Source organism: Narcine bancroftii, chromosome 6, assembly GCF_036971445.1.
Source record: "Narcine bancroftii isolate sNarBan1 chromosome 6, sNarBan1.hap1, whole genome shotgun sequence".
Lineage (NCBI taxonomy): Eukaryota > Metazoa > Chordata > Chondrichthyes > Torpediniformes > Narcinidae > Narcine > Narcine bancroftii.
In genome coordinates, this window is record NC_091474.1 from 126370123 (window position 1) to 126385510 (window position 15388).

Here is a 15388-nt window from a genome sequence, read left to right on the forward strand (position 1 = left end):
ACAACAATAGACAACATGTTTTTTTAAACCAAAGTTAATAGAAGCGAATCATCACCAACTTCTCAGTTGCATCCTTTGGGATTAAACCTGGGTCATTCTTTATGACTGAATCACATGGGAAAAGGCTGATACTTTATCTCTGCTTGTAGATCTTTCTCCCAAGCCAGGAAAGTAACCTGTTATATAAAAAGTTTGTATCAATTGTTGTCATATTTTCTTCTTCAGCAGTGGTATCCTCGCACTTAATTTTGCGGCTGCACGAAACTTGCAGTGAGGTTAATTGGATATGGGTCAAGGCCAGCTTTGACAACAATATTTGTAACAGTATAAATGTTAATTTTTCATGAACATCATTTTTTTGCACATTTTGTGGTCGTCTTCATTTAGTTTGGTTAATTCAGGGAAATAACATTAAGGAAAATTTCAACACATTTCAGTAAAAGGACAAGGTGAGCATTTTGAAATAGTGAACCAACATTTGCTGTTGCTCTGTTTAATTTACAATCTGACTTGCTGTTTTTGTCAAATCCACTGAAAATGTCAGCATTAAGCAAAATTTTCAGTATTCCGGGACTATTTTACTGTTCAGTATTTTTTAAATAATGCCTATTTTACTCCCATAATATTGCCTTGTAGAATGTGGATATTAAAAACTAATGGACACATTTTATTTAGGTGGATGAGAACTTGATTGTGGCTCAAAAGCGTGATGCTGTTCGTCAAGGAATGTTCTATTTCAGGAAAGACATCTACAAAGGTAAAAATTCAGAAGCTAATTCACGCATTTCATTTTAACAATCAATTATTTTTTTCAAATCACTAAGTATTAATAAATATCTAATGATCATTTTCTTGCATATTACAATGGTCAGTTAACTTCCTGGTTTTGCGCAGCTCTTGTTTGAATGTGGGATTAAATTAAGATAGTTTGTTTTTCATTTCACATCTTTTTCCACTCAAATAATTAGATAATGTTTATTGGACGCCCAGGGCAGCAAAACGTGCTGTGAACGGTAGTTTTATTATCAGATTAGTAATTGAAAGATGTCGATCCAAGTATTGACCTCAAATCCCACCGAGTCATTTCTGAATTTAAATCTGGTTATCTGAATTGCCTGGATTTTTCTGGATAGATATTTCTCTCTAGAGGAGACCGTGCTGCTACTAGAGATTTCAATCAGGTGCACCATGACTTGCTCACAGAAACAATATGCTCTAGTGGAGTCATACTTGCAGAATCAAATTTTACAAAAATACAAGGAGATCTGAAGAATGTAATGTGATGGGGAATGAACAGAAAGCTGAAGAAGCTTTTTATCTGTGTGCATTCGGGGCCCTATGGAACTGCATGGAAGACTTGAGTCAGAATTACTTGCAAGATCTGGGACAATAGATATTTATTGAAATTTGAAGCTTCAGTTAACACTTACTTCGCCAATTAAGGAGGAAAGAATATTGAATATTCCAAGATTTATTATCTTAGCATTGGCTTATTTTGTTAACTTCATATTGTAAATATATTTTAATTGTTTCCCTGTAATATGACCTTTGAAAGAGTTGCAATTTAATTTCTGGTTAGCCAAATAACCTACCAAATATGCATGCAGCAATTCAAATAATATTTTGTGTTAATTATGAAAGCATTTATTTAATCAATTTCATCTGCTAGAGAGAAATTGCAAAGCAATGTGCCTGAGGACTGCAACTTGTGCTATATCTTGTCCCACTGGCAGGACTGATTCTTCAGAGGTGGGAATACAAGAGAATGTAGGTGGGAGGGAATTATCAGGTCAAATTGAGCAATGAATCAACCACTTAGCATTCTTTCTCAGCTGAGAGATGTACTCCATGTTGAACAACTCGTATTCGAGGATTGCCAAACTGACCATTAGCGTCTGAGACTAGGCTGAAGCATTAAAACTGTTTAGCTGAAAGTGCAGAGATGATGCATCATTATTCTCAGCCAGTTATATTTACTGCATGTGTTGGCAAGAAACAATGTAATCAGCTAAGGTTTTGGGACAGCTAATGGCTCTGTTGCAGAACTGGTATTCCAGAACCACTTATCCCCTTGGTAATATAGCTTCTGAATAGGAACAACACTGGTATCAGTGCCACAGTGGAAAATTAATTGGGCATTTCCTATTTACACACAGCAGGATAAATCATTTAAATTAATTATCACTCAATTATTAATGAAGAGCTGGAAAGTGTTGTCAAAATGTTATCAAGCTGGACCTGATCTCTGCTTGGGCCCAAATTGGGTTTTTAAAGTTCCGATTTATTGTCAGAGTACATGCATGACATCGCATACCGGGCAGAATTTCTGCTTATTAATAGTGAAAAAAACTGTCATCAAGAAAAACATTCAAAAGAGAGAAATGTAAACAGAAAAGTGCATACTGCAATTTAGAAAATAAATGTTCAGTAATAAATAAGTCCAAAATAAGAGTCCTTAAATGAGTCCAAATGTTGTTGAGTCTGATGATGTAGGGGAGTAACTGTCCTTGAACCTGGTGGTACAAGTCTGTGACACCTGTACCTCTTTCCTGATGACAGCAACAAGAACAGGGCATGTCTTGGGTGGTGTGGATCCTTGATGATTGCTGCTGCTTTCCGACTGCAGCGTTCCATCTAGATTTTCTCGAAAGTGAGAAGAGTGTTGCCTGTGATATACTGAGCTTTGTCCACTATCTTTTGCAGGGCTTTCTATTCAGAGGTATTGGTGCCCCATACCAGACTGTGATGCAGCCAGTCAGCACATTTTCCACTACACAGCTGTAGAATTTTTGCCAAGGTTTTTGATGACATACCAAACCTCTGCAAACTCCTGAGAAAGTAGAGGTGCTGACGTGCTTTCTTCACAATGACATTTGTGTGTTGGGTCCAGGAAATGTTGTCCAAGATGGTGACTCCCAGGAACTTAAACTTACTCATCTCCTCCACCTGTTTTCCCCAATGATCACTAGATTGTACACCTATGCCTTTCCCTTCTTGAAGTCCACAATCAGCTCCTCGGTTTTGGTGACATTGAGTGTTGTTAGTACACCATTCAGGCAAGGTTGTGTCTGAACTACTGAAGTTCTGACTTCTTCACAGCTGAGGTTCAAACATACTTTTTGAATCACAGAGGTTATGAAAGTGGCTGCCTTTGACGTTACTATGTCTGGCATCAGCTCTGGCAAAATGAAGCATCATTTTGGAAACACCATCTGATATTTTCTTGTAGAAAGAAAAGTCGTAGTTATTGGTGAGATATACCAATCACAAGAGTTCCTCCTATCAGTCACCCAGGCTCAAGGAGTTACAAGCTGCTTCATCAGAACTTTGGATCCCAGGTTTAGAAATAGGGATGATCACTAATCAAATAATATCCAATCTACACAGAACTTCTCAGCAAGTAGTCCATGCCAACATGCAGCAAGATCAAGACAGTAGTTGGATATGGACTGGCAAATAAAGAGTACCATATGTTGGGCCTTGATTATCACTAACCAGCGTCAAAACTTTCCTTGATGCTCTGATATTGTCGTCCAATTTCCTTTCCATCAATATCCTTGGTGTGGCAATCCTCTGACTTGTCTGAGCAGTAGTTACAAGAATAGGTCCGAGAATGGGTACATGCAGTAAGTACCTACCTTCCTGGCACCCAGAGCATTTCTCTCAGCTGCAGGGTGCAAAGGTGATTGAATAATCTTCACTTGTTCTGTGTTCTCAATTCATTATTTAACAAGTTTACTCTTTCTATTTGAATGATGTAAAATGGTCAAAACTATTTAAGTCCTGGCTTTTTCCTTCTAGCTGGAAACCCAGTAGTCGATGGCTGTGCTTGTACACCAAATGGCCTTGATTTGGATTCGGAAGAGTATACGTTAATGAGTGTGGACACCATTATTAATGGCAAGGTATGTGAAAATGCTGGTTATAATACTTTCCCATCATTTGCAGAAGTGCTGTCAACCAGAAAGTAATAAAAATACAGTTTTAAACATGTGACCCAGCACAACAAAAGATCACCACCTTGCAAACTGGCAACATTTGGTAGTTTCCCAGCTCCTTTTTCCCATGAGCAGAGGAATCTTAGCTTTGAGGTAGGGAATTAATTCTGACAAAACTGTGATTCTTGTTGCCATTATCTGGAGGTTGAACCACATTCACCCAGCAACAAAAAAGAATAAGATGCATCAAATGGCAGATTTAAATTGGCGTTGTTTCCATTATTGGGCAGCTTTTTGCTTGAAATTGATAATACATTACCAAGGTAGGGCAAGTTCCACTTCTGTAATTATTTAACTGTGGTTAATACAAGAGTAAAAGGATATAAAGTTAAAATCAGAAACAAACACACATGCCAAGTGATTAATAACCTGTAGTAAATCGATGACAAATGAACTCAGAAAATGTAAAGTGTCTTGGAAAGGATATATGGAAAAAAAAATACCTTGAACTGAGTTCAAAATTTTGACTTCAATATTATATGGGAGATAAAAGACAAACAATGGTTTCTCTGATGCTAGGTGGCAACTAGGTATTCTGAGTTAAAGCAAGTTGTGTTTACCTGAGATTTCCAGCTTACATTAACATTGGACCTGTTTCCATTTGCCTGCCTACCGTCCAAATCGGTCCACAGATGATGCTATAGCCTTGACCCTCCACTCCCTCCTGACCCACGTAGAGAACGATGCCTCAAACACTAAACTGTTGTTCATTGATTTCAGTTCGGCATTCAACCTGATCATACTTCAGAGGCCTGTGGATAAACTGTCCATGCTGAGACTCAACTCTCTGAAACTAAGTACTGGACTTGACCAAACTACCAGAGTCCATGTTGGCAACAAACCCTCAAGTCCTATCACGCTGAGCACTGATGCATCTCAACACTGTGTGCTTATCCTGCTACTGTTGACTCATGACTACACTGCCAGACAGAATCATCCAGTTTGCAGATGATACAGCAGTAGTTGGCCTCATCAGCAACAATGATGAGTCAGGTGACAGAGAAGAGGATGGGAGGCTCATAACTTCAGGAAGATGGTGAATCTCTTTCCATTGCACATCAATGGCCCTGTCAGAGAGTAGGGAACACAAAATTTCTGGATGTGCACATAACAGACCTCTTATCCTGGACTCACGACACCTCATTAGGAAGTCACAGCAATGCCTACACTGCCTAAGGAGGTGGAGAAGAGCACGGCCACCAGTCCCCAACTTGGCAATTGAGAGTATCCTGTCTGACAGCATGATTGTGTGATGTGGATTCTGGCTGGAAGTCAATACAGAGGATAATCAAAAAGACAGAAGATCACTGGAGTTTCTCTTTCCTCTGATGACATACACCGGAATATTGCTTAAATAGGGCTCGAAGAATTATTGAGGATCCCTACCATCCATCACACAGGATTTTTGACCCACTATCATCTAGAAGAAGGTTCAGGAGCATCAAAATCAGGGCTGCCCGGCTGGGGAAGAGCTTCTTCCTGAAGGCTGTGAGATGGGTGAACAGTATCCTGTAACCATAAGTGTCTTGTAAATGGAATGAGTAAATTATTCAGAAATACATTTACATTTATTTTAGATTATTTTTATGTGATCGTTTTGTGAATGCGTGTGCCTCTTGGTCCAGAAAAATGCTGTTTCCTCTGGTTTTATATAAACTGATGATGATGAACTTGAAGATTCATGAAAGCCTTTTTCACTATTAACACATTTGGAAATGATAAGACTAAGTACTGCAAATTGGAACAGGAAGTTGCAAAACATATTGAGTGGGTAATCCCAACAGAATTTATCTTAGAAAATGTGATTATATTTTGGCAAAAAATTGAGTGTTCCTGAAATGGTCACTTATAGGGGAGTCAACATTTGGTAGTCCAACTAGTTTAAAAATAGGGGGAAAAAATCATATGAACCTAGATTTAAGAGTCTGGTAGCATGTCAGAATAGCAAGCTCTCAATGTCAGTGCTGGTTATTGACTCATGAAACAGCACTCAATGGTACTGAGAAGATGGAGAATTTCAAATTCTTAGGCTTTGGGAAGTAGAGTTTTTGACATTTGCTCTTGAGAAAATTTGCTATGTTCCCAAAGTCCCTTTTTACATAAGATCCGTAAAATGTATCCTGTCCAGATGCATCACAGCTTAGTAGGGGAGCAGCTCCACCTAAGACTCAAAAAAAATGCAGAGTTGTAACAGCTCAGCAGTCACACATGCCAAACTTCCCTCCAGTGACTGCTTCCTGTTGTCAACACTTTAAAGGATGCATCCCATCTGGTTATCCTCTCAGCTTCCACCACCCTTCCATCAGGGAGAAAACTCATGAGCTTGAAAACATGAAACCTTCAGTTTCTTTCCTGCTGCTGTCAGATTCTGAAATGAACATCATTGGTAAAAGATGATGCCTTTACACTGTTGTAACTACTTTTCTCTCCACCCTCCATTCCTGATTTATTATTGCAATACTGTTGTACTTAAAGGTTGGCTTGTCTGGATAGCCCTCAAAAAGCTTATTTCTATCTGTACACAAAACAATAAACAAATCTTTTCATTTCAAAGGACTAATGAGATGTTGGTTGAAATCTCAAATGGCTTGGAGTGCAAATGGAAGCATCAAGTGATGTAGAGCCTTGTTTTGGCCCCATTCAGTTTTTGGCAGTGTTCTGAGAGAAAGGTATTTTGGCCTGGTTGACTCAGTTTATTGGAGTGAATTTGATTGAGACTTATACTTTGAGATACTTTTGAATGCCCTTGACTTGTCTCTCACTGTTGGAGACTGAGGGGGGGATCTGAGTTTTTAAAAATAATATAAATATTTGCTCACTTGCAACATTTTGCCTAATTTGCTCAAGAACAAATACAATATTAGCTAGACTATAGTGAAATGATACACTTTGACAATAGTAATAAATATATGGAACATCTTCAGTCCATCAGCAACAGGCAATAAATGGTGTGAATTTGGAGCTTCAAGGGAGTTCCAAGACTGGTTTGTGAGGAATTGGGGTAAATGCAGGAAAATGATGTTTTGTCAAGTGGCCATGATATTGAAAGAATGAGCACGTTGGAAAATGAGTGACATTCAATATTCTTCCAGTTCATAGTGACCTATTAAGGCATTTTAAAAATAACTAGACATTCTTTTAAAGTGTACATTCATCTGTACAGTGCTCTGAATTGGTGCATTCAAAATTAGGCTGTTCTCCTATCACAACTGCACTGAACAACAATGTGAAAGATGTTCAGAGCATTCTAAAATTTATTGCCATCAAATAAATAGAGGCTATATGTAAATTAATATTACAAGCAACTTCAATATTACAAGAACATTGTCTTCAAATCTTTTGCCAAAATGTATTCACATTTACTGATGCTTGCTTGAATATGTATGGTTTTGTAATTGCAATTAAATTAGAGTAAAAATGTGATCACTCATTTTCTAACTCCTGATCTGCTTTATCATGCAGGAAGGAGTTTTTCCTGGTTTAATCCCAATCATCAACTGTTACCTTGAAAATATGGAAGTAGATGTTGATACACGCTGCAGCATTTTAAACTACCTCAAGCTGATCAGAAAGAGAGCTTCAGGTAAAGTTACAAGTTTTATTGAATTGGTGTATCAACCTGGAATTGAGGCAGCCATCAAAGATCCCTTAGCTTTCATCTGCAGATTCTTACATACCTGATGATGGAATTTCAAAAGTATTCTTTGGGAATTCTATAATCAGTCTAGATGTTCCAGAGTGAGTTGTTGAACACAATACCTATGCAGTAACTGCCCCCATAATCTTTCAAATGTAACACTATCCTTGAGCTTGGGGCAACTGGGAGCATGCCAACATGTACCGTAACAGATGGTTCCATTTAAATTACTGAAGTTATTAAGTTCTTGACACACAAGGTGATTCATGTTTTTAACATACTCAGTACAGGGAGGGTGCACCTAGAATTGTATGGTTTCCATCAAAATTATTTGTTAACTTGGATAGTTCTGTTATAATCTCAGCAGAATAAAACGCATTGGACGTGCGGTTTCAATCTCTTTGAACATGTAACTGCAAGCTTGTGTGGCGGAATGTCGCAAGGCATTGGGAGAAAAGGGTGAAAGAAACAGTTGAAATTAATAAACTAGGAGGGCCACGTACCTGAATATAACCTAACTGCTTTTGTGCTTTTGATCACGTATCAATTTACCACAACTTTTTTTTTAAACAGCATATGGATTAATGTTTTTTTTTAAATGCAAGTTTCAAGGCATTTCACTTATGTGCATAATTTTTCTTCCAAATTTGCAGGAGAGCTGATGACTGCAGCATGTTGGTTGAGGAACTTTGTTGCTCATCATCCTGACTACAAGCAAGATAGTATTGTAACTGAAAAAATCAACTATGACCTAATTATGAAATGTGACCAAATTGCAAAGGGTTTGCATAACTGTCCAAAACTAATTGGAGAAGCAGTCAGTAAACCAAAACACTCAGAGGTCAGGCACACCACTGTTTAGTATCATGGAATTGTATACTTTGGTAATCGTACAGATTTTGTAGGGTTCAGAGACCAATAATATGTGCAAATTAATGAGCAAGGCCAACTATGTAAATTAAATCTTTATTGATTGTTGGAATCAATGCAAATTTCTGCATTCTATTTGATGCGTAACTCGGAAGCAATATGTACATATTGTTTTTTTTTTAGATTAAGTGTATTTTAATAACACTTTAACATGGGTTGTTGCACAAATTCTGCTGTAGATACAAATGGAGAAAAGTACTTTATATAATTTTCTTACCACAAATTCCATTGCTTTTTGTTTGACTGTAAATAGAATGAATTAAGCTTTTTTGATCATGTATGAACAAGTAATGAACCTTGTAAGATGTTTATATTGAATGTTTTGACTAAAAGAAATTACTGACTTGATGGACTTGTCTTTATTGTGTGAAATATTAATTGAAAATACACAGTGGTTTACAAAATAGTTTAATGGAAAGACCCGAACAAAGGATCATTCAAATGGATTGTTTGTATAATTTTATTGGAGGAATTATAGTAAATATTTCTGTGAGGAAAAACAAAACTAATGAATATAATTGCAAGTTTAATCTTAATTTACTGTGGGTCTGGAAGTTGGAATCATGCTATTCTGACATGCACAAGATTTCCTCGGAAATAACAAGTTTTACAATTTTTCTTGAGTCACTCCCATAAGATAACCTGTACTTCAACATGATTTTTTTAAAAACATTTGCTTTCCTGGAAGAATGCTTGGATAAGCTATATATGAATTTAATCTTGTCACCCAGAAGCTTTTTTTAAGGTGATTAACAGGATGTTACATTGGTTTCTGAATGAATTAAATTTCACCCCCTCTCCAAGTTTCTCAACATTGTATTGCCTTAACTGTTGAGACTAAAGTGCAGTCTAATTGGTGCTATCCAATAATTTTCCATATTATCTGCAATTGCTCATCCAATTATTGAGTGGATTTGGTACCAATTAAATTCTTCGTTTTCAGTCTATTTTCCTCTTCTGGGCATCTTTATTCAACTGGATATATTTCTGCAAAGCAATTTCCTATAACCACAGAAGTCCAGTGCTTTCCCATTATAATGATGTGGAACTGCTTATAAAATGAATTTTTGGTCAAGTGAATTATATCGGGTTATGGCGACCCATTTACCAGCAAGCAAACCAGCTCCCAAAATAGCAGACACTGCTACAAGCATGGGAAAAAAACCCACTCATAGGATGGGTTTTTGGCCTATTGGATGATGTCACTTCCAGCCCAAGTGATGGGAACGGAAGTGTATAAAAGCACAGGGTAAGGCCTGAATAAATTTGTTTTGAACCCAGCTCTACGTGTACATCGCTTTCTTTTGTAGCTAAGTGAGTAGTACTTCACTACATTGGTGACCCCAAAAGTCCTAACGATATTTTGACCCGAGGATGGAGAACCTTTCTTTGCTACTAGCAGTTTCACTAAAATTCCCAATATTTTGGACATCACAACCACAAGTGTGGTTTGATCAGATGGAAGTCCTATTTCAGTTGCAGCAGATAACATCGAATTCCACAAGATACTAGCTCCCTTGCTTCACTTGGATGGCTGAGGAGACAGGACCTCTTCCGTGCTAATGTATGACATGCTAGGCCTGCCCTGATGTTTGAGCAGGCCTTTCTGGGGCAACTACTGGAGAACATCTACATGAGGATTTCAGTGACCCATGGAGGGTCGTGGCCCGCGCGGAAATACTATGGTGGGCTAAGCAAGAAACTTGGGGCATCCTTGAGACAAATCGCCAGATGACGCACAACAACAGACCCGATCAAACCCAGCAACAGACCGGCAGTCGTCCAGAAGACCAGGATAACATCCAATGGTGTTTCTATCACCAAAGCTGGGGTGCAGATGCTTGCTGCTGTCACCTTCCCTGCACGTTCCAGGGAAACATCAGGGCCAGCCTGGAGGCAGCAGGTATTTGACGCAGTGCACAGACTAACACATCCGTCAATTAGACGACCATCCGGATGGTAGCCAGCAGGTTCATGTGGCATGGCCTTTGGAAGCAGGTCAGCAACTGGGCAAAGACATGTACGTATTGTCAGACATTCAAAGTCCAGCAGCACACAAAGACCCTGCTACAGTCTTTCAAGCCAACATGTCGGAGGTTTGACCACATACATGTGGACATTGTGCGGCCCCTGCCAGTGTCACGTGGGGCCCAGTTCCTGCTCACCATGATGAATCAATTCACAAGATGGCCGGAAGTAGTTCTACTCATGGACACAACTACTGAAATCGACTTGGGTGGCACATTTTGGACTACCGGGACACATCGCATCCGACAGAGGACGCCCAGTTCACCTCAAGCTTATGGTCACTATTGGCCAGCCTGCTGGGAACCCAGCTGTACCTCACAAACTGCATACCACCTACAGTCCAATGGGCTGGTGGAAAGGTTCCACAGGCATATAAAGTCAGCCTGAAAGGACCTAACTGGTAGATGAGCTGCCTTGGGTCCTGTTGGGAATTTGCACACATTGCAGATGGTCACATAACCTCGTCTGAAACTTATTTGGTAGTCGCATAACCTGTCGGTCAAGGTTGGGGACCAGTCACTAATTAGTGCACACCTTGTTGTCGCCTAATTCAAATCACCTAATGTCCTTATTGGCTAGACACACAGATTAGCCCTGTATTTAACAGGAGCACACAGCACATTTGCTCTCGTGATCAGGCACTCCATGCCAGGTCACTACTGTGGATGTTGCTTGGAAGTTTCGCGGGTAAGGTGTGCACTGCACTGAAGCTGTGCTTATAGTGTCATGATGGTAGCAATACTTGCAGTAGAGCCACTGATCAGGGGTCTGGGAGTGTGTGCCGAATCCTTGCTTATAATGTGTGAATATCTGCATCGTCATTTACATGAATAAGTAATTGTGTACTGTTTAATGTTCTCCCTGTTCATTCCCCACAGTTCTATAAATTGTGCGAGTTTTATTCCCTTTGTGATTTTCCCATGCTCTTCTATAAATTGTGCGCATGTGTGTTTTATTCCTGTAACGATGTTCCTATGCTCTTCTATAAATTGTGTGTGTTAATAAATGTTACGTGTGATTACAAGCCCTTGTGTCCAGACTAGTCTCTGTGAACCCACTGAACCTGATACTCTTCTCAACACAATTGGCACTGACAGCAGGGTTCTAAGAGATATGACTGGACACATGGACTTTTAACCACTTGGGAGTGGGAGACTAACCATGTGGGAGATTGTATTAATTACTGTGTGTGGGTGTCCTGTCGGGTGCATGGCTTATTGTGTATCTGCTCACTAACCGGGGTTACAACAGGTGACCCACAAATAGGAAAGGGACTGTGGGGTCAGTATAAAATCCCTGGGTTTACCGATGACTGTCAGGGATTCAGCCATTTAGCAGTGTGGCTGGCAAGCCATGCCATGCTAGTCAATTAGGTTGACAACTTGGACCCCCATGGGCAGAAGATAGGGCACCACGTGGTCTCCCTTCTGGAGGAATTGGAGTTTCCTGGGACCAGGGAGAGTAGTGGACAAGCTCTCTGGCTACTAATATCTCTACTGAGGCACAAGTGGGATATCATGTCAGAATTAAGCCGGCAGTGTGCTTAACAGATAGGATCCATAACCATCGAGCATGGGCCTGTGTGGGATGCGCTTGACACTGCCAGAGTGTGCACAAGCTGCATAGAGGCAGCCTCAGTGTATTTTGTCTCTAAAGGTACTGGAGCCTGAAAACACTCAAGGTTACAAACCATTTCATCCCCTCCACCATCAAATTTCTGAACTGAAAATTGAACTTGTGGACACGACCTCAATTTTTCTTTTTTGTACACTATTTATTGTTTAAATCTTTTATTTCCAGAATTTCAATTTGTAGTAATTTTGCACCTTGTTCTGCACAATATTGCTGCTGCAAAGAACAAATTATCTGACACGTGTTTATGACAATAAATCTGATACTGATGTTAAAGATGGGCATTTAACAGTTGCCTGTTTTCATGGTGTATTTCTCTATCACTGGAAATGTTATAAACAGATGGCAGAAAGGCTTCAGGGGCTGCTGAGTTGTTTGCTGCAAGATTTGTTCTTGAAACAGGAGCAATTTCCCCTTTTGATTCTCTTTGACCTCAGTGCCACTAGAGCACCTTGCAATGCTTTAATCCTTGCCCTGCCTCTTTCATCACCATTTCAACCTCTCACTCCTGCCTGCAATTTTGCCTCTCCATGCCAGAGCAAGGGCTGCTGGGAGACCTAAGTAATTTGGTCCAGATGGAGCTCAGACTTGTGCGGCAAGCAAGGTCTGTTGATTGCACATTGCAAGCAGAAATTGCTAGAAATGGATTTGAATTTTTTTTAGGTGGGAACAATTGTTTTGCATTGCCAAATTCCAGTGTTGCAAATGTTGTGGAACAGATTGATTAATTTGATTAGCTTGCAAATACAAAGCTGCACGTTGGGTAAATGTATCCTCACTTGGTTATTTTTCAATCTCATTCTTAATCAAATTGGGTGAATGCTACAAATGAAGCAAGGTATTGAAAATAGTTGGCAGGTCAGACAGCATTTGTGGATGCTGGATAGGGGAACAGATAGGAGATTCTGCAGCCACAAAAGAGACTCCAGGATGATGTGTTGCCTCCCAAGTTCTTGAGTCCAGAATGTAATTGAAAGAATACAGAATATTCTTAAAGGGGAAGGTGAGCAACCAGAGATCATGGTAATATTGGTACTAATGACATAGGCAGGAGTGGAGTAGATGTCCTGCAAAGAAAATTTAGAGAGTGAGGAAAGAGGCTGAAGAACAGGGTCTCCCAAGGTGGTAATCTCTAGATTACTCTTGGTCCCAAGAGCTAAGGAAGGTCAGAACAGGAAGATAGCACAGACCAATGAGTGGCAGAAGAGATGGTGTAGGGGCACAGTTTCCAGTTCTTGGATCTTTGGAGCCTTTTTGGGGGGAAGAGGTGACCTGTACAAGTGGGATAGGTTGCCCCTGAACTGGAGGGGAACCGATATCCTGGCAGGCAGTTTTGCTAATGCTGTTGGGGGCAGCGGGGTAGAAATTAGATTCGCAGGGGGGTGGGTACCAAAGTAGAGATGGAGGAAGAGCCAGTTGGAAGACAGCTGTTTGGGAGTTTGTGTGGAAGAACAGGAAGATGGGGCAAAATTGCAGCCACAGGGATGAGTTGCAATGCAACAGGATCACTGGTTCAAAAAAAGTAGCAAACACCGGGTGAAAGGTTTTATGCATGCAGCACAAGAAATAAGTGGATGACCTTGTAGTGCAGCTATAGATTGGCAGGTATGATGTGGCAATCATTGATTGGATGTCAATGGAAGCTGAATGTCCACATTGTGTTGAAAGGGTAGGCAGGTAAACAGGGTGGCATGGCTCTGTTGGAATAACATTAAATCATTAGGTGGCAGGATCAGAAGATGTAGAATGGTTGTGGGGAAAGGTAAAAGGACATTTGGGAGTTATCATGCCAAGTGTATTGTCATCTGATAGCACAACTACAAACTGATGAAGCAGCGTTCTCTGGGCCTCGGTGCAAAACGAGACATCCAGACAAATAATACATATGTCGGACAAGTATTCATAGATGCAGATAAATGAATAAATATTGTTTAGTAAATATGAGAGTCTTGGGTAGTTAGTGTGATCAATTCCTTTGGTCATTCTTCCATGGTGGGAAGAAGCTGTTCCTCAGCCTGGTGGTGCTGGCTCTGATACTCCTGTATCTCATTACCGACAGGAGCAGCTGAAAGATGTTGTGTGCAGGGAGGAAGGGGTCTTCAATGATTTGGCACGCCCTCTTCAGACAATGATCCTGACAGATCACATCGATTTGGTGGTGGGGGGGGGGGGGGGAAGGGAGAGGGAGATTCCAGTGATCCTCTCTACCATGATTATGGTCCTGTAGATTGGTCTCTGATCCATTTCTCTGCAGCAACTGTACCACATAGTGATGCAGCTGGCCTGAACACACTCTTGTAGAAGGTACCTGAGATGCAGGCAACAAATTACCACAGCAAATAGAAAAGGTGTGTCAGAGAGCAGTATTATGGTAGCCAAGGGGAATTTTAACATGCAAGTAGATTGGGGGAACGAGGTGAAGATTGGATCTCGAGAGAGAAATTGTAGTACGCCTATGAGATGGTTCTTTAGAGCAGCTTGTTGATGAGCCCACCAGGGGATCAGCTGTATTGGGGGCAGTGATCACAATATAATTGAGGTAAATTTGAGCTTTCATAAGGAGAAACTGTTCAGATGTGTTGGTATTTCAGTGGCATGAGAGAACTGGCCAAAATAGATTGGAAGGGGGCACTAGTAGGGAAAAAGGCAGAGCAGAAATGGATGGAGTTTTTTTTTAAATTTGCAGAAGGAAACTATAAAAACTCATGAGGACAGATAGGACAAATTATGAAAGTAGGCTTGCAAATAATATCAATGAGGATTAAAAAGAACTAAGCTTATAAAGAGTACAAGAGAGGTGAGAATAGATTTTGAACCATGAGAAAATGATGCTGGAGAAATAATCATAGGAGACAAAAAAATGGCAGAGGAGCAAAATGAGTATTTTGTATTAGTCTTCACTATGGAAGACATGTGCAGTGTTCCTGAAGCCAAGGGGAACAGAGAAGAAGGCATTAATATTTCAAGGGAGAAAATGCTCAGAAAGCTGAATGGTCTAAGGCAGTGGTTCTCAACCTTTTTCTTTCCACTCACATACCCATTTAAGTAATCCCCTCACTAACCACAGAGCACCTATGGCATCCTAGTAAGGGATTACTTAAGGGGGTATGGGCGGGGGAGGAAAAATTGAGAACCACTGGTCTAAAGGTAGAAGAATCTCCCG

The 15388-nt window shown here is 40.1% G+C and overlaps 1 protein-coding gene across 5 annotated transcripts in view; it reads left to right on the plus strand.

The window, feature by feature from the left end:
- gclc (glutamate-cysteine ligase, catalytic subunit) overlaps nt 1-8913 on the plus strand; it is a 71522-nt gene extending 62609 nt beyond the window's left edge. For 4 of the 5 annotated variants that reach the window (XM_069885992.1, XM_069885993.1, XM_069885991.1 and 1 more), the window contains 4 exons: nt 676-757; nt 3802-3905; nt 7461-7581; nt 8289-8913. In XM_069885992.1, coding sequence (XP_069742093.1) covers nt 676-757; nt 3802-3905; nt 7461-7581; nt 8289-8497 — 516 coding nt within the window. In that variant the 3' untranslated portion in view covers nt 8498-8913. Of the gene's footprint in view, nt 1-675; nt 758-3801; nt 3906-4718; nt 5487-7460; nt 7582-8288 lie in introns of those variants that run through there. The other variant, XR_011340282.1, reaches the window with a different exon arrangement.
- Nucleotides 8914-15388: the final 6475 nt, after the last annotated feature.